The 19,481-nt window shown below is 39.3% G+C and overlaps 1 protein-coding gene across 4 annotated transcripts in view; it reads right to left on the bottom strand.

Annotated features, from left to right (window-relative positions):
* Positions 1-19,481, bottom strand: part of LOC135583990 (eIF-2-alpha kinase GCN2-like) — a 54,626-nt gene that overhangs the window by 13,873 nt on the left and 21,272 nt on the right. For all 4 annotated transcript variants that reach the window (XM_065099821.1, XM_065099822.1, XM_065099824.1 and 1 more), the window contains 7 exons: positions 15,608-15,662; positions 8,920-9,086; positions 6,715-6,902; positions 4,539-4,687; positions 3,999-4,248; positions 1,146-1,428; positions 932-1,025 (listed from right to left, as the gene is read on the bottom strand). In XM_065099821.1, coding sequence (XP_064955893.1) covers positions 932-1,025; positions 1,146-1,428; positions 3,999-4,248; positions 4,539-4,687; positions 6,715-6,902; positions 8,920-9,086; positions 15,608-15,662 — 1,186 coding nt within the window. The remainder of the gene's footprint in view (positions 1-931; positions 1,026-1,145; positions 1,429-3,998; positions 4,249-4,538; positions 4,688-6,714; positions 6,903-8,919; positions 9,087-15,607; positions 15,663-19,481) is intronic.

Genomic DNA, 19,481 nt, shown 5'->3' with positions numbered 1-19,481 from the left:
TATATATATATATATATATACCGAATGGTATATCGCTCGGTATACAGTATCATACCGTACCGAGTGAACGTCGAAACTCCGGTACAATACGAAATTGCATATCTTGCATAATCATAAAGTATAACACAACAGTTATGAGCAGTCTTTTGATCATATGACATCGTATCAAGTACATGCTTGCAAAGGTCTGTGATACCACCACCCCGTCATCTTTTTCCTCGTCCCAATTGCCTCCTCCACCGCCTCGCACACCACTCCACGCTCGCCCCCCTCTTTTCACATTCTAGTATACCTTGTGTTAGTATATCGACATGGATCAGAACCATACCAATCCGGTCATGGACCGATACCCAAAATTGAAAATGTTGGTTGAGCGGCTTGAGCCTACAATAGATATGACACCTCTAGTACCAAACACCACCCATGAGGGAAAATAGTTGCCTTCTGTGGAAATGGGCTTACCATGAAGCATATGCTGAAAAAACATTAGCTCTAGTGTCTAAGTCAATTCAAGAGAAGATAAATTCTACCATGAGCAATGTCATCAAATGCTTAGATCAAGGATTGCCATTCTCTAGCGTAGCATATCATATCAGTGCCTCCTACGTCCAAGCAGAGAACATGGCCACCCACACCAACCCATTCAATACTCCAATACAAAGAATAGAAGAAATTGAAAAATCCAACAAAAGAATAGCACAATGCTGTAACTAGCAGGCAAAATGGCCGGATAAATGTCATAATAGTTTATACAAACAGGTACTCAAGGAAAACATTGTTTCATACATGAGGCTGAAACAAAAGATGCAAGAATCATGATTAACGACCTATGACCAGGATGTCATTCGAAATATAATGGCAGTAATGTCGCAGGTTAGCAGGATATACCATAGCTCAAAGATTCTATCTCATTAATCTTAGATATAAGTACCTGACTTTTAGCAATCCAATTCACAAATGGTAAGCGTAATTCATGGCAGAGCTCAAGCATGTTTCCTCCTTGAGTTAAAAGCTTGACAGTCTTCCTAAAGGTAGAAAGTCAGCATTTTCATTTAGCAATTCAATCATTAGAACCATAAGCGCAGGGGTATTACACCCATCAATAATTTTATTTTCAAAGAAAATTAAAAAGAAAAGAACCAAACCTGTTGAATGTATAACAGCCATCCAATATTCGCAAGGGTGATATTTCAAATCTCTTTGCACAGTGCTGTTTAAATATTTCCTTGCTAACTGCAACAACAATATCTTTGAATCCAGTATCGAACTGTGCATGCTGCACAAAAGAAGGGTCATCTCTTGTCATGTTTGCACTGCCACTTTGCTGGTAATGATATTTTGTAATTAGTCTTTCCTCATCAAAAATAGTGGATACAACTCGATCATATACATATGTGTCTTCTGATGTCTGTATGGTTCGTAGTATATCTGTTTGATAAGCATAGACAAATGTAGATTAGCCCTTAATAGAGAAGTAATGTTAAGAAAATCTTTTAATAAAAAAAGGTACAGAATAACTTCTAAATAACAAAAACAATAAAAAATTAAAAATTTATACCAAATAAGTTGCATTAGTCCATCTCAAGTGTAAATGGTTTTGGAGAACGATTGTAAACAACCTACGTCTTCACCAAAAAAATATTTCCCCAACAATGAACAGGTATAACTTGTCAACTAACTTTAATCTACTGCATCAAGTTGTAAATTACAAAATCACAAGCTTTTCAGTTAGCTTGCTTGCTTCCTTTTTTTTTTTTTCCAAAAATGACAGGTCCACTGAATATGGATATATAAATTATTATAAAAAATAAAAAATTATGAAATGATTTAATTTTCCACCTTATATCTTTGCAATAATAAGGTTCACTGTAGAGGAGTGTTTGGGCACCAAGGTGGGGTTCCTCCTTTGCAATTTGGTGGCAAGGGTTTTACAATGGAAGTAACTTCCTTGTCTGTGAGTGTGAGACAGCATCTATTAGCCCTCCTTGAATTGCATGTTATATTTGTTACTGAGTATCATATGCCATCTGATAACAGTTTTTTCGCCCCCATATCATCTATCTACATTATGGTGGTTCTCATACTTTACTTTCCACCTCCAAATGTACTTACAAATGCAAATCCTTTCTAATATGATCAGAATTGTCACTGAAGTTGTTACTTGTTACAACCACAACAGTGACGGATACTAAAAAGTGGCATGATTAACTTTAATGGACCTGCAAACCTAATTACTTGCCAATTTTATTAGCACATAAGTGCTAGTGTTCACAATACAGCTACCAGTAATCTATTGTAAATGCAACTCCCTTTTTCCCAGTTCACTCAAACAGGCAATAAAGAATCCTGCTTCCTTTGTTCTGCATCCTTTCGGATTCTGGCTCATTTATGCAATAGAAGTCAAAAATATTATATCCTAATAGTTCTCTCTACTCTAGTCTCCAGTCTCTAGTCGCTAGTCTTTACCTTTTACAAACTTCAAGCAGAAGCAAATTTGGAATTTGGCATAGTATCATGAACTCACATGGTAACATAAATTTATAGTTGTGCATAAATATTCATGACAATTTTTTTGCATTAGTCTGCCTTGGCTAAGGATCTAACCCTACAACACCAATAAATGCTAGTTGACAGTAAGATGCAATCTGGATCACCCACAATCCTGAATGTGAAAAATCAATGTACCAACAAGCGAATAGGAAGCAGAAAAAGGAAAGTTGAAAGGGCATACACATCCTAACAGTAAACAGAAAAAAAAAGACATACACAAACAGATTAGAATTTGCACAAAATTCAGTCCCAGAATCTGCATGCATATCGTAATATATGTGATCAATTCAAAACATTCAACCAAGGTTTGCAAGTTCCAGTACTGGTACCATACTGGTCAAGGCTCGAACTGGTACTATATATAAGTATACCAAATGTCGGTACATTAATACATACTGACTTTCGAAAAAAACTGAAAAATACTGAAAAAATAAAAAAATAAAATGTTGTCCTATACTGAGCAGTACCATCGCATCGGACAGCATTGCAAACCTTGCATTCAGCATTTCCAATAAACATATTTCATCTAAACGAACTGCAGAAATTCCTCCTCATATAATGTTCCAAACTTCCAATAATAGTAACAGTCCACATTCCCATTTTCATTCCACATACCAAAACATTCCGTGTTCCCAGTAACACAGATCCATCACACAGTTCATATTCGTCATAAGATCAAGTCTTGGTGGAACCTGTTAATTTTAGATGTGGAATATAGATGACTAAATATTGATCGGATAAGCCATTCATGATTTCAACAATATCCAATGTAGCGCCTAAGAAAGTAGATGTTCCAAGAGATTTAGCAAATATAGGCCCTGACAGGTTTTAACTTTTGAAAACGTCCCTCGCTTAATCAAATCCTGCTCTCTTTTGCCCGAGAAAGTGCTTCTACTAACTACTTTCTGTGAGCCAATCATTCTATTATAAAGCTACAATGCCTAACATGCATATTCATGTTGGATGTGATTATAGACCAAATTAAGCCAAATACCATTTCACAACAAAAAAAGAACGTTATGAACAGTTCTTAGGAGATTGTATTATCAGTTCATTTATTATTGCTTCTTGGAGCATAAATATGAACCACAGCAATCCGAAATCACACATATACCTCAAGCCATTATGAGAAACAATCATATTTGAAACAATTTTCAGAAATGTTTCAACTTATCATGTTTGAACTCTTTCTTAAATATAGTAAACGAATGGAGCAAAGGTATTCACTTGCAGATATGACTCAAGGATCCGACAGTCACAACTTACATTTGCTATTTTCAGTGCATTTATAAAAATGAATATTCTCAACTTTTACTTTAAAGCATCAAGTTTACAAGTATTTAAAGATAAGCATTTAACAGTCATTTATGAAACCTTGAACCAATGTAATCCATTTTCTCCTTATAATAACAACAGTTAAATGCTTCAACCTGGTAGAATTAACTTACCATTTAGCCACTCATCTTCCAATCTGGGAGGCAACTCATGCTGCAGAACTTCAATAGCAGATGGACGGTCTGATGGACTTGGAGACATTAACCGCCGCAATAGTGTTGCCTGGCTAGGGAATTTTGCAGCCCAGGAAGGTGGAACCACACCCTTTTGCTTAAGATCTGAAAGAACAATGTGTCTCTCCATTGCAGTTGCAAAAGGATGCCATAGCTCAAAGAATATAACTCCTAAGCTATACATGTCAACCTGAAATTACAAATAACAATTTAGTACTATAATTTACAATTGGGGAACCTGGAGCTACAGATTTAAAATAAATAAACAGATGTTGAATAATTACAGCAATTTCATGCTTAGCATCCAATTGATTATGTGAATTATTTACTGTAGAAAAGATATGTGAATTATTACATCCTATAGAACTCGTCTGCCACTTGGCTGACGTGGTGATAACCAAGAGTCATGTTTTAAATTGTTAAAAATTGAAATTATCCAATGGAAAAACACAGGCAAATTCACTGCATGAAATACCAAACCTTTTCGTTTATTTGTGGCCAGCTCTGCTCAACTTCAGGTGCAGTGTAAAAATAAGTACCCACTTGACCAGTTCCATCCATTGACACTCCAGTTGTTTCGATGGGAAAATTTTGATCATGATCAAGCTGCTCTAGTTTTAAGAACTTGGCTGGAAGCAATAAGTTAATTTAGAGTTATAGCTCCATTCCAAATTATAAGATGTTGCTTTCATGATATTACAATTCAATAGACAGAATAGAACATAACTACTCCCAGAGTTTGGAAAAGAAATTTGCTTTATGTAAAGAACTTCATGTCACCATATGAAAAGGAGAGCTTCTTTCCTTGACAATATAATTATCAGAAACAATTAATTGATGAACTTTATGTAAAGAGTAAAAGCAGCATAGTTCTTTTTCTTTTTGCATAGAACTTATTAATCAATCATGTATTTCTCATTTTGTAGGGGAAGATCTTTCCAGCATAGTTTTTGTTCCAATATAGAGAAAGATCTAACCATCCTGAATAGCCAGAAAACTCCACATGAGAAGATCTTACTGAGTAGTGGTTACAAAAATGTTTAAACCCATTATATCAAGATTAACCTTGTTTGACTTGAAGATGGAAAGGAAAAGAAAGAAAAACAATACTAGTTAGAAGCAAGAAAATATATCACCATGAAAAAAGGCCAAAGATGATCATTAAGAAAATAAATTTGTAAGGTGAAATTGTCTAAATGAGTCCTTTTCTGTCATTTAGCTCTATAAGGCCCATAACCAACAGCAGCATGTTTTATATTACACTTAAACTTTTTCTATAGGTTACAACCTTACAACAACTTTTAATTGAACAAACATGACCCTCCTTAGCAGTGCCCATATAATCTACTTTGACATGGTTAAGCAAATATCGAGCACTATACCGTTCAGTATATGTATATGTATATATATATATATATATATATATATATATACACAAGTAAAAAAAAAATTCGTAGGCGATGTCGCCTCCCTTCTCCCCCATGCGAGGCGACGTCGCCTCTCTCTCTCTCTCTATATATATAATTTTTATTTATATATCTATATATCTATTTATTTATATATTTATATATTATATAAAAAAATAAAAAAATGTGCGACGTTGCCTCTCTTCTCCCCAGGCGGGGCGACGTCGCAGAAAAACGAGGGGACGTCGCCTCTTTTTATATATATATAAATATATATTATTTATAAAAAAAAAAATAGCGCCTGGTAGCGAGTGGTTCACGTACCGATTTCCTATCAGACCGGTACGTCCATTCAAAACTGTATACCTAGCTTTCATGTTCTTCACTAAGCATACCCTCTTAAAGCAGCTGCCATGTTTAACATTTTACAGAAAATAGCATAAGCTTTTAAACAACATATAAAATTTACGGGGATAAATCATGTATGTAAATAAGGACAAAAACTCAAACAATTGTGCAAAATTTATTTGGTTGTTGCATCACAAAATTATTTGTGTCCACCATTTGTTCTTGGATAATCGCTACAACTAAATGAATGCGCTAAATCAAATCAACACCTTCACCAAATATTTGATACGTTTTTTCTCTTTATCATTGTTCAACAATCTCCCCATAAAGTTTCAGAAGTTCAATCTATAAAATATAAATAGATATCACAAACTTCCACCTAACTCATTTAGTATGTCAAGAAACAGCTATCCCCAGAGTCATATCAAATTAATTACTACTACAACTACAACAACAGCAGCAAAACCGTCAGTCCCAACTATGGATTCTCATATCAAATTAATTAGTAAAACTTATTAAATAGGTCATGCAACTATGTTAACTTTTTATCTCAATGGCACTTCCACACTACAATGAGAAACCACCTAGTCCTACATAGCACATTTTCAACTCTCTCAAGGAACTTTGCAGCATACGCCAACTTCTGACCAAACTATATTCTTTGATTCCACCTAAGCACCTACAATATCTAGTTCTAGAATTGTGTCAACCATGTCAAGAATAAACTTCTCAATTATAATCACAACTGATGAAGATTAGCAGATTAAATGATAAATGACGTGATGTTTCAAAGAATTTCTTTTTATACCTTGAAATAGCATGACTACTTCCACATACCATTGTTCTCTTTACTATACTGCAGATAATCAAATTTGAGGAAAGAAGAAAAACACAAAACTTACCAAGACCAAAGTCTCCAATTTTAATATCATTACGAACATCAAAGAATATGTTACTAGGAGTCAAGTCACGATGAATTATTCCCTGACTATGTATATGTGCTAGGCCTTCCACAACTTGGCGAAACAAATGCCATGCATAGTCCTTATCGAAGAAGGAACTATATGACTCAAAAACCTGCCGTAAAGTCCTTCAAAAAAAAATTATAGTAAGAAGTAAGAACAAGGCAAAAGAAATAAAATTATTCAACCCATGCAACCATGAGGTATTCTAATGGTGGAGATTTACAATCAATAGATCATATGCCAAGTCCAACTTAGAATGGTGAATATTTATTCTCGAGAGGATATCCAATAGACAGGGATATTTACGAGACAACCTAGTAAGGTAATAAATAAAAACAACAACCATGAGGCATCAGCAAAAAATAGTTATATGATCATGAGCTAGTGATATCACAGCATCCATCAGGTTACCAGCTAGTGATATCACAGAAAATGTTGCTCCAAGAAGTAAAATAATAAATGAACTGATAATACATATTTATGCTCGGTAGGTCTTTGAATATATAGGAAAATATCATGGTTTTAAAAAGCCATCTGTTATTCCAAGACAAGATAATTTCCTGTGAACAAACCAACTGGTGACAAAAATCTTCATGCACAAGTAAATTTTAGTATATCTTCCAAGAGAAATAGGAATATACACTAAGAAACTAATTTCATTAGGATCATGGAATATAAATGTGGTTAGGAGAAGAGGAGAGGGAGAGAAAGAGATAAGAAAACACTCAAAAAATCCCCAACAAGATTCCAATCCATTGTACATTGACTCTCCACTCCAACAAGCTTCTTAGGCATTATCCAAAACTACAATATATCATCAATTGTTTTTAACATTCTTCCAAAGAAAATTGTCTCTCCACTACAACAAGTTTCCAATCCATTTGATGGGGTCAGAAGCAAGAAGTAAATATCTAAATATCCCTAGAAATAATGGAGGATTTGGGATGGTTTTATGATGAAAATTTGCTGAATGATATAAAGGTCAGGATAAATTAACCTTCAGCAACATGACTTCCATCTCTCAGGATCTGATCAGAAGCAGCTTTTGATGGTACCATTCATGGAATCTGAGTCCTTAGCAAGTATCAAATGATATGGAAAGCCGGAAAAAAGAATAGTTTAAACATTAAAGCAACAAGACTTTCACCATTCAGGATATGTTCAGAAGCAGCTTTGATGGTTCTATTCTAGGAAATTGGATTATTAATCTTTAAGAAGTATATGTGAAGATTTGTGATTTTTAGTGATTGGATGAAAGAAGCTTGCAGACTGATTTTGACTGCTGTTTTTTCGACAGTTTTTTTTTCTTTCTTGTATCCTTTAATTTCCTTGATAGAATGAACTTTGAACAGACTCCAGCCTATTTTTTTGCCTCAACAAGCATCTAAAAACTGAAGATCCTAACCCAAGCAAATCTCGATGGTAATTTTTTTATCATATTTCTTAGGTAATATATTGTAGTATTGGCTCGATGAGCATGATCCTCTGCCAGACTAAGATAGCAATGTCAGGAAGATATGGCCTTATGTCTCATCAAGCTACCCATGGTAATCAATACAGCATCATATTGCTATCAATTTTTGACAAACATGTAACCAGATGGATCTTCCTTTTAGTGCAGTACACATAAAAGATTAGCTTTGCTTATGCAGGGCAGTCCATATTATCTTCGAATTTGGGCTGCAGATTCCTCCAAAATCAACAGATTTAGCACCTACCACCTATTGTTATGAAGACTGCCCCTCGTTTCAGGCCAGGCCAATCCAGGCACTCTTCACACTGGTCTGGGCTAAACATCAATCACTGTTGATACCTACTTCTTCACTTGGTGACCCCAACAGGTGAAAAATGGACAAATGCTTGGCTCCTTACAAAACAATAGGTGGGCATGCCTTGGATGCCTTGTTCATTAGTATATCAAAACTTCTCTAACCATCAATCAATGATTAAGTGTCTACAACCATCGCATTGCAATACTGAAAGCCATGTAAACGAAGACACTCAACTCTTGTATGGGCAAGAAACAAAAACATTAATCTTCATCTAATACACAAAGAAACCCATAGCAGAAGATAAAAAAAGCTGCCGTGCACATTACTCAGTAACAGGCGAAAGTAGCAAGGGTGTTTATGAAATATATACCTAGGACAATACTCCATTTGTATATACAGATATGTTGATTCCTTTCTGTTTTCACCAGTGGCATCTGCTGAACTAGTACCAATGTAGCTATAGCTGATGCTCTCAGCAGTTCTTGAACCACAAGTGATATCTACATTATTATTACCATATTCAGTCTCAAACCATGCCTGCAAATTAAACATAACAATCAATTGACACCAAAACTAAACAATGATACTCATATTTATACGTAAATTGAATCTCAAACAAATTTGTAGATATCACAATTAGGTGAGGTTGAGAGAGAAAATGATCGTTGCAGTAACTATGAATTCGCTTATAGTGACTTAGACTGCATGACTATAACATAACTAGCCTGCCTTCCATGAGAAAATTGATCATACAAGAAATTTTTGTAGTGTATACTGTATACATTGAAGTGAGCAAAGGCACTTGATCATCTTTTTTATTTATGGAAGAGTAGCTACCTAGACTAACAAAAATAGGCTCAAATCTCATCTGTATGACTAAAAAGCAGCATAATTTTACAGTTAACTTTAACAGACAAATTAAAAATAATTGGAAATACTACTAACTACACTTGTCTCCAACCCATGTTCCTTAAATCACTTCTACTGTGCAAGTCTCATCCCGAAATTGGTTCATTGTCGCAAGTTGTTCCTTTTTGGCAACCTTATGAGTTGATCATTAAGACCAAGATAGTTTATCCATTATAGGCAGGGAAACACAAGACTTTTGGAAGCTTCTAGATCAAATGATCTTTTTAGTGGCTTAATTCAAAGCATATTGACAGTCCAAGAGCAGATAAATGGTATAGTAAATAGTCGACATAAGCATGGTAAGAAAAATATTATAAAGTGAAGGGTGAGGAAAGTTAAAGACCATGGTAGACAAGATGGAAGTCAAAAGCAGGGTCTGCCATACCGAGCCGTACCGCCCGGTACGGGCGGTACATACCGGTCCGACAGGTTTTCGGTACACGGACTGACTGTTACTGGTCCGAGGCACTGTAGCACTATAGCACTGTACTCAGTACACCCAGGTACACCGCACTGTAGCACTGTACTCGGTACACCCAGATATACCGGTGCTACAGTACTCGGTACACCCAGGTGTACCGCTTGGTACACCTGGGTGTACCATTCGGTATACCGTACCGTAGCGATACCGAGCCCAGGTCGAAATATCGATATGGTACGGTATTGCGAACCTTGGTCAAAAGCAGGATGTAATAGACTTTGCATCCATCCATTCTATCATAAATTTGATGTTTTTTAATTTCACAACTTCCTATCTTCTTTTCATAAGAACAATAACAAGTGGAATACTTATAGAATAAACCCTGAAAAATATACACTTCATACCATGGTTTAAAGTCTTGGGTACTGGACCCATACTGGTCCCTAGCTAGACTTGCATGAGGCTGATTCATACCAGCACAATGCTGCATGGTATGCTGGTAGGCGCTATGGTACAGAGAAAGGAGGAAGAGGAGGAGAGGGGAAGCGGAGGATAAGTATCAGGCGGTGAGAAACAGGCAGCAATGGCAGTGGAAACAACAGAGGCGAGCAGCAGATTGTCACGACCTTAGCTGGTTTTGCCTAAGGCGTGCGGCACCCTCGCGCGTCCGTCCGCAAAGGTCAGCCTCCCCGAAGCCTCCCATTGTCCCTTAGGACCAACAAAAGAGAGAACGGGTTAAAGAGAACGCCTCAATCGGGATCCACAAGCAAACATGTCCGAAAAACACTTCATAGACAATGCAAATTACAAACAGACTTTACAAGCTCTGAATAGTTGCACAACAAAGGGTAAAATGGTCCATTACAGACCGAAAAGCTCTCGCACGTGTCCACATGACACAACCTTTATTTACAAGCCTAAAGAGGCTACCAACCCAACTAACATGGGACTATTTAGCCTTCGGCCGCCCCTCTACCTGCTGTACAAGGCATGAACATGCCAAAAGACAACGGACAGACATAAGCATTACATCCAACATCTTGTTTAGAAGTTTGTCCGTTACATTCTCCCCCACTTATCCCTTCGACGTCCTCGTCGAAGCCTTTGTGAACACTGCAACTCTTCGCCTTTGCTGAGTCTTCAATCTTCTGCTCCAGCTGCAATGCGCCTCCTGGCTCCCAGCTGCTCTCCGCTGCTGTTTTTGAGTAGTCGAACTTTGATCCGCCATGCTGCTTCAACTCACCAATGACTCTGACTCTGGTGTGGGGTTGGCTGAGTTGTGTTGATCCTCGTTGATTCCTGCGGATCCACCAAATGAAGGAAAAGACCATTCTTACTGTGCCAGTTTCTCAAAATTTCCACATGCTGCTTGAACTGGGTGGATGCTTGTTGGAGCTTTAACGAGCATCGCCTCGCAAACTTCTGAAGTTTTGGGTCATTCCTCCACAAAATCTGCTCATTGACTCTTCTTTCAGTTAGTTGTCACATCCAAGTAGGTTCGCATCACTTCCGCTTTCGATTGGCATTTCGTTGGGAAATGAAGCGGACAATCTACTCTCAGTAGCACTGATCACCGTTGGTGAGGATTTTGACAATTATTGTCTTCCATTATCTTCGAAGGGTCTTTGAACTTGTGCAGAGCTCCTCTGCTGGATAGATAAGAGAACTGGGGTACTCGGTTTCGCCCATTCTCTTAAGAGTTGAGAAGGCAAAGGTTACTTGATTTCGCCCGCCTCCTCGAGGTTGTACTTCATGCATCGAGCTGGTTACTGGCCTTCGCCTGCTCTTTGCTCACACTTCTGAAGCACTTGAAGTGTTTGCACTCCTTGCGTTGAGTTAGCTACTGTGATTCACCTTCTCAATGCCATTGAACTTCTGGAATGCAGGAAGTTTTCACCCCAACTTGGAGTAATTCTCTGATAGATGAGGTCGCCTCTGGGATTGTACCGTCTTCTCCATCAACCCTGCCGCCTACTCCACTGAGTAGCAAAGGTACAGCACCACGTACTACCTACTTCGTTCCTTGGTCGTGCACTCTTGCATGACCCGAAGTCCTTCACTTACGGCTATCTTGATGAGAAACTTGTTGACACCGGTCTTACGAAGTTTCTTGGCCTCTGCCCTTCAGCCTTGTCTCGGTACTTGGAGATTGCCTCTGCATGCTCCACCTCCTCGGCCCCTTTCACGACCAAGCGCTCTCCCTCCGTGAGAGCAAGGGATCAATGACTTGCACGGAAGTCCCGCCTCTGCGGTACCATGGCGCTGCCATGCCCATGGCCCTACTATCCGTCGCCTCGCCTCTGTATCCCTTTCCTTCACAATCAGTAGAGATGTCTCCGTGGCACTCCTCTGAGTCCACCTCCATTCTAACTGATGCTTGATTTTGGGTAGCTAAGTCCCTCTGGACTCGTCGTCGCTTCCTCGCCCCTTTCGACCCCCTGCTTCAACACCTCTGTGTTCTCCAAGCAGTCTGTTTGGTCGATGGAAAGACAGACTACAACTCCCATGCATGGCCTCTGCCATCACATTGTAGGGTTTGCACCGATTCTATTCTCCTTAGCTTCCTTGGTAGCAACGTTCGCTTACTCGACCTTGTCCTCTGACTTGTCGGGCTCCCTTAAGCGAATATGAGCTCTGGAGCAGTCCAACTCTCCAGCTGCTTCGATCATACCTCTGCATGATCAAGTCCCTCTCATGGGACTCACTGGTACTTGCATTCGAACTTTTCCCTTGGTGGAACCCAACCCCCCATATGCTGATGTCCAAGGTTTTCATCCGATGCAAAATTCGGTGCACGCCCGGAAGACCCGCCTCTGCGGTACCATGGCCTTCACTCCTTGAATCCATAGCCCTTCTTGCCGTCGTGTTGTTCACCAAAGCGGAGCTCCCAGTAGCTCCCGATCATACCTCCATATGATCTAGTCCTTCCCGGGACTATGTCGTGTGTGTCGCATTGCCACGAACTGTTCCACCACGATCCGCTGCACCATGTCGCCTCCTGGTGACATCTCCATTGCATTCTGATCCTTGTGGAATAAACTCGAATTGTGAACCCTCCATGTGTGGCCTCTGCCAATACATCGCAGGGTCTCCTCCACCTTCGATTTTGTTCGCTCCTTTAGCAATCGACCTTCATCCACCCACTCTTGGGTCACACCTAGATGAAGCACCGCTCTAGGACAGTCCGTCGCCTAGTAGCTCCCGAAGTCCTCCGACTTCACTATAACTTGTGCACCATTGTCTGGATCCTGGGCCTCTGCCCCTACCAGCACAATCTCCACTGCGCACCGCTTCCTTCATAGCAACTCGAATGGCAACACTGTGACATATTCTTCAAGAGTACCCGCCTCTGCGTCCTCTTGCCCCGTGCTAAGGCCTTCTGTACCCAACTTCGCCTCCGCAAATTGAGTTGCCTTAGTTCCTCCATCGAATGCTCCTCCGAGATAAGGTGCATGTGCCCCGAAGCTCCCTTCGTCTTTGGCACCATGCAAGATGAGTCCGCTCTGTCAGAATGAAGGACCCAGGGAACAGCATGATTCTACTCCTGCCTCTGCAAGAGTTCATGTCGTTGACCTCTGTCTAGGGAAAGCGCTGTGCCTCTGCTCCATGTTCCAACTTCTATGCTGGCTCCCTTCATGCGGCTTGGGTACTTCGCCAAGTTACACCCAAGTTGCTCCGCTCCTCGTTTTTGCATTGAGTCGATGGTGGCCCTCGCGCCCACCATTCCACGGGTCAGCCCTCCCTTGAGTCCGATCTCCATATCGACTCCAAGTGTGCCTCCATTTGAGTTGCTTTGGGTCGCTCCCCCACTTGATCTCGCAATGCATCCACCAATCCATTCTCTCAAGCGAGATCGTGCGACGACTCCTCGCCGCTTGCTCAGTCCATCGAGCTTCGTGGAGTTGTTGTTTTGTTGAGGTACTCCTCCTCAACATGTGCAGTCCGTCGCACATGATTCTCCCTCTGGAGAGCTGAGACTTATCCCTCCTGGATAACTGTCCCGTTGGAGCAACATCTCTCTTCGTTTCGGAGACCACCATCCCCTTGGACTACTCCGATCTGCTGAACAAACTGTGCATTGTTCTGCCTCTTGCAAACACACTTGCTAGATTGCGCCTCCACGTCAATACAGCCACCGCTGCACCCCTCAAGGCCTAGCAACATGCTGAACTCGTTGCACACTTCAGCCTCCTCCGGACGTATCCTTCGCATGTCGAAGAGAAAGTTTCAATGCTCCATGGCGCCGAGTCTCGACCGCCTTGGGATGGCCACGAACAATCCGTCGTCCGCATACAAGCCCATGCATGAGTACCGAATTCTTCGAGTTAGCAATTCCCCTCACCTCTGTGAGCTTTGCACAACTCTTTCGGTCGCTGAGCAACTCATTCCACTTTGCATGGTCTCGTCCTTTGCCAAGCGCCTCGCTTGCCTTGAGCACCATCAAGTAAAGTTATCAACGTTGAGCCGTAGCTCAAACTCAGCCATCCCAACCTTTGTGCGCTCTAAATTCTTCCAAGCTTGCCTGTTCTCGTGGTGCCTCTTGCGCGAAGGGTTGGCCATTCCTCTGAATGCCAATCTCAGATGCCCGCTCCTCTGAGCGACTCTTTTCCCTACATCTCCATGCCCGTTTTCCCTCAAACGGTCGCGCGTGTGCTGACTGCCCTCAACGCAGCCCCGCTAGGTCCCCCACGTTTGCATGTCAAGTGTTTCTATGAGTGCTTGTCCCGCTCTGATACCATAATGTCACGACCTTAGCTGGTTTTGCCTAAGGCGTGCGGCACCCTCGCGCGTCCGTCCGCAAAGGTCAGCCTCCCCGAAGCCTCCCATTGTCCCTTAGGACCAACAAAAGAGAGAACGGGTTAAAGAGAACGCCTCAATCGGGATCCACAAGCAAACATGTCCGAAAAACACTTCATAGACAATGCAAATTACAAACAGACTTTACAAGCTCTGAATAGTTGCACAACAAAGGGTAAAATGGTCCATTACAGACCGAAAAGCTCTCGCACGTGTCCACATGACACAACCTTTATTTACAAGCCTAAAGAGGTCACCAACCCAACTAACATGGGACTATTTAGCCTTCGGCCGCCCCTCTACCTGCTGTACAAGGCATGAACATGCCAAAAGACAACGGACAGACATAAGCATTACATCCAACATCTTGTTTAGAAGTTTGTCCGTTACAAGATGGTGGTGGTGGAGGCAAACAAGTGACTGCAAACAGGGATCTCCCAATTCAGGAGAGAGTAAGAGTAAGAAAGAGGGAGACAGATTAAAGTACGTTTGTAATTTGACAGGTTGTAGAGTTGCTTCCAAATTAAAAAAAGCAACAATAGATGGGCCTACCACCTGATTCAACGCCTGAACCAATCGGTATTCATGGTTTTAAAGGGTTACCACCAAAGAGAACACAGATGGGCTTACTGCCTCATCAAGGCCTGAACCTAGCAGTATTCACAGTTTTAAAGATATACTACCTCCTAAGCCTGATTTAAACCATCCAGAATGGGTTGGCCAGTATTTCAATTCTCTGCCAGATCAATATTTGCTGTCCAGTGGATACCAGGCTGCGGGGTTTTTTAAAACATGCTCTAAACTATGAAATTGTCATAAAAAAAGTCCACAAAATTGGATCCATCACTGAACCATCAGTAGGACATCCCTCATAACAATGGCAACTGAATACACATTTCAATAAAATAAAAGAATTTTTAAGAGCAAAAACCTGATAGTAACGAACTACATGTTGGTGCTGCAATCTTGAGAGTGTTGCTACCTCTCTGAGTACCTTGTAAAAAGGACAAAATAGTTACCAGGAGAGTCTGAAACTATCTCTCGACTTTGAGAGTATTGGAATAAATAATGTACCAGAGAGCTAATATAAACTATGAAACTATCTCTAACTTTGAGAGCATTGAAATAAATAATGCAACAGAGAGCTAATGCGAACCATGATTGTCATGACTAAAAAATATAGAAACAAAAAGTGTTTTAACAATATCCAAAGGCTAATTATTAACTAGATCTAAGAATACCTCATTCAACATGCCAGCAATCACCTTAAAAGAAATGATAGAGGATTGTTAAAAGGAAAGTCTCTTTATGGAGTAGAGTAACTTTGAGAGCGTTGAAATAAATAATGCAACAGAGAGCTATTGTAAACCATGATTGTCATGACTGAAAAATATAGAAACAAAAAGTGTTTTAACAATATCCAAAGGCTAATTATTAACTAGATCGAAGAATACCTTATTCAACATGCCAGCAATTACCTTAAAAGATATGATAAAGGATTGTTAAAAGGAAAGTCTCTTTATGGGGTAGAGAAGATTAGTTTCAATAAATTGGGTGCCTCAGTGTTAGCCAACAGAAGTTTCAAATCCTGTACATTGTTTAAAAACAAGAATCTTCTCATTCTTCTAATTTTTATACATAGAAGACTTCTCGATGATCCAAGGAAAAAATAGTCTAAGCCAGTACAATCCTGAATTTCCAACACATGGGATCAATATATATTATCACAAACCTCCACTTCATGGCATGATTTGACCTTATCAAGATTTCTTGCAATCAACAATTTGTAGCACTCGCCATGCCATTTATTATATTGTATAATCTTTACCAGAAGTACTAATTTTCAAAAATAAATGGATATTCCTTTTCATATCCTAACAGTTCCTAGATACTCAAAGATTATCAAGAGAATATTGAACATATTGGACCTCAAAAACTCATCAGGCAAGAACTCCCATCTCAAAGTGGCTTCAAGAACGCCCACCTCATATAAGCTCTTCAAAAATCATACAGTCACATATTAAAATACCAGACTTTCCACATTTATATGGTCGTTGGTGTTGCCATAATTAACATATCCATTTGATAAACACCTAAATTATGAAGCATAGTGAAGTAGAACAGAGTAGGGAAGTAGAGAAAAAGAGAGGGGAAGAGAAAGAAAAAGAAGTGTGAGATGAGAGAGGAGAGCAAGAGACTAGAGAGATGCAATTCTTTTCATTCAAATCTGAAAATATTTGATCCATTAACAAGCTCCACTATTTGTAGGGGTTTAGGAGACTTGGTACAATTAATGAAGATAATGATTACCAAGAGTAATCTCCTACGGAATTAGTATGCCTTTTAGAAATCCAAAATATAACTTCTAGGATATCTAAATAATAAATGAGTGTACTTAATACAAAAGTGCACTTAATACAAAACGATTCCCTAGAAAGACCAAAAGATATTTCAATTTTCAACACAACTCTTAGGATTTCTAGGCCAACTAATTGATATTTTTTTGTTAAAATCCTAAAATAAACTTTTCTGAAATCCTTTGTAAAGCTTGATGGTTCTCCATCATTCTCCCTCAGTGGAAAAGAACTCAATCTTCGAGAGTGATCTACAAGGTACTGATCCAATAAGTTTGGTACAAAGTCATGAAGTTCCTCCAAAGTAAAACAAGTGACATCAGAAGTTGAACGATCATGTCACTTAACAAGAAAGTGTCGAGTAATGCTAGCAGCAGATGTAACAAGGTGGTCATCAAGAATGACCTCTACGTCATCTCTGCCTTGTGGGAGAATCAGTACTTTATGAGGATTGTCACCTGCAAGAACATTGATAGATAGAGGAGGCTCAAAAGTACCATGACATGGAGTTAAATCCTCCACATTGAAAACTAGACTAATATTTAAGTCGAAAGGCAAATCGAGCATATATGCATTACATCCTAGTTTATGGATAATGGGGAAAAGACCAATGGCTTGAGCACACAAATTTTTGAATGAGTTTTTAGAGAATCTCTTAGGGTGAACGCAAATCAAAACATAATTGCAAACTTGAAACTCTTGACTTATGCGATGGGCATTAGCAACAAGTTTGTAACTTATATTTCTTAGGGCAATTTAACATTGAATCTCAACATGCAAGTCATGAATATGTTGAGCGAAGGAGTGGGCTAGTTCTGAGGCACAATAGTCAAGTGGCAGAGGTACAAGGTCAATAGGGTGTGAGGGGTATAGTTCAAAAATTGGGCTTTTTCCAGTAGAGTGGGCTACAATGCTAGTTCTGAAATAGTTTGAAATGGGCTTTTTCCAGTAGAGTGGTTGACTGAGTTGTTGAATGTAAATTCTGTAGCAAGGATTGAAATATTGTACCGTACCAGAGTTTCGGCCTTCTCTTGATACGGTACGATACTATATACCAAGCGGTATACCGTTCGGTATATATATATATATATATATATATATATATATATATATATATATATATATATATATATATATATATAAAGTAAAAAAAATATTTTGGCGATGTCACCTCCCTTCTCCCCCCCCCCCCCTCCCCCCCGAAGGCGACGTCGCCTCTCTTCTCCCCAAGTGGCGCCGATGTCGCCTCTATATATATATAAATTATATATATATATATATATATATATATAATCTTTTGTTTATATATCTATTTATATATATATATTTATATAAAAAAAATGGGTAGCGAGCGATCCGCGTACCAACTTACTATCGGACCGATACGTACCACTTGTACCGAGCGGTATCATTCGAAATTATATACCTTGTTCTATAGTGGGTAAAGTTAAGTCCTAGTTTCCATGTTTCTCCCCAACTAAACATCTAAGAAGATTTTCCAAAGAACGATTAACAACCTCAGTTTAATCATCAATTTGAGGGTGAAAGGTTGAAGAGAACTTCAATGTTATGACAAATAGTTTCCACATAGTTTTCCAAAAGTAGTTAACAAATTTCACATCCCTATCGGACACCATGGTTAAAGGCAAGCGACATAACTTAACCACTTCTTAAAAGAACAATTTAGTAATGTCTAAAACACCGTTGGTCTTGTTACATGAGATAAAGTGGGACGTTTTTGAAAATTGATCAACAACAACCAAAATAGAGTCATGACCACAGGCTATTTTGGGAAGTCCAAGGACAATCTAAATTCACATCTTTCTATAGTAAATGTGGAATGGGTAACAGGGTGTATAGGCCAGTATTGTGTTTGCAAGTTTAGGCAATTTGACAGATGCAATATTACGACACCACTCGAGCAACATCTTGCTTCAAGGAAGACTAATAAAATCAATTCTCAACTTAATGTAATGGTCTTGTCTCGACCTAGGTGACATGTTAATTAACCCACATGCATTTCCCAAACAAAGAAGTCTCAAAGGGAGGATTGGGGAACAAATAATTTAGTAGATTGAAAAAGGTAACCATCCTTAAGAATAAAGTCTATATGTTCACAACGGTTTCCATCTTAGACTTCTCGATATATGTGACTAAAGTCTAGACATTGGGTATTCTTTTAATTGCTCAAATCCTATGACCTTGACACTCATAGTAGATAGGATTATAGAACTTCGACTAAGGGCATCAGTAGCTTTATTTTGATTGACAAAATAATGCTCAATTATAAAAGAGTATTCATTGAGAAACTCAACCCCCTTGGCATATCGAGCATTTAACCTCTTTTGGGCAACTAAGTATATTAAGGCTTGGCGATCAGATAACAAGGTAAACTTTTGTGGTAGAAGGTAATATCGCCAATACCTAAGACATTGCACAATCGCGTAGAAT

The sequence above is a fragment of the Musa acuminata genome, chromosome BXJ2-3, assembly GCF_036884655.1.
Source record: "Musa acuminata AAA Group cultivar baxijiao chromosome BXJ2-3, Cavendish_Baxijiao_AAA, whole genome shotgun sequence".
Taxonomy (NCBI): Eukaryota; Viridiplantae; Streptophyta; class Magnoliopsida; order Zingiberales; family Musaceae; genus Musa; species Musa acuminata.
Note: the sequence above shows the minus strand (reverse complement) of the source record. Positions and strands in the feature narration are given on the sequence as shown.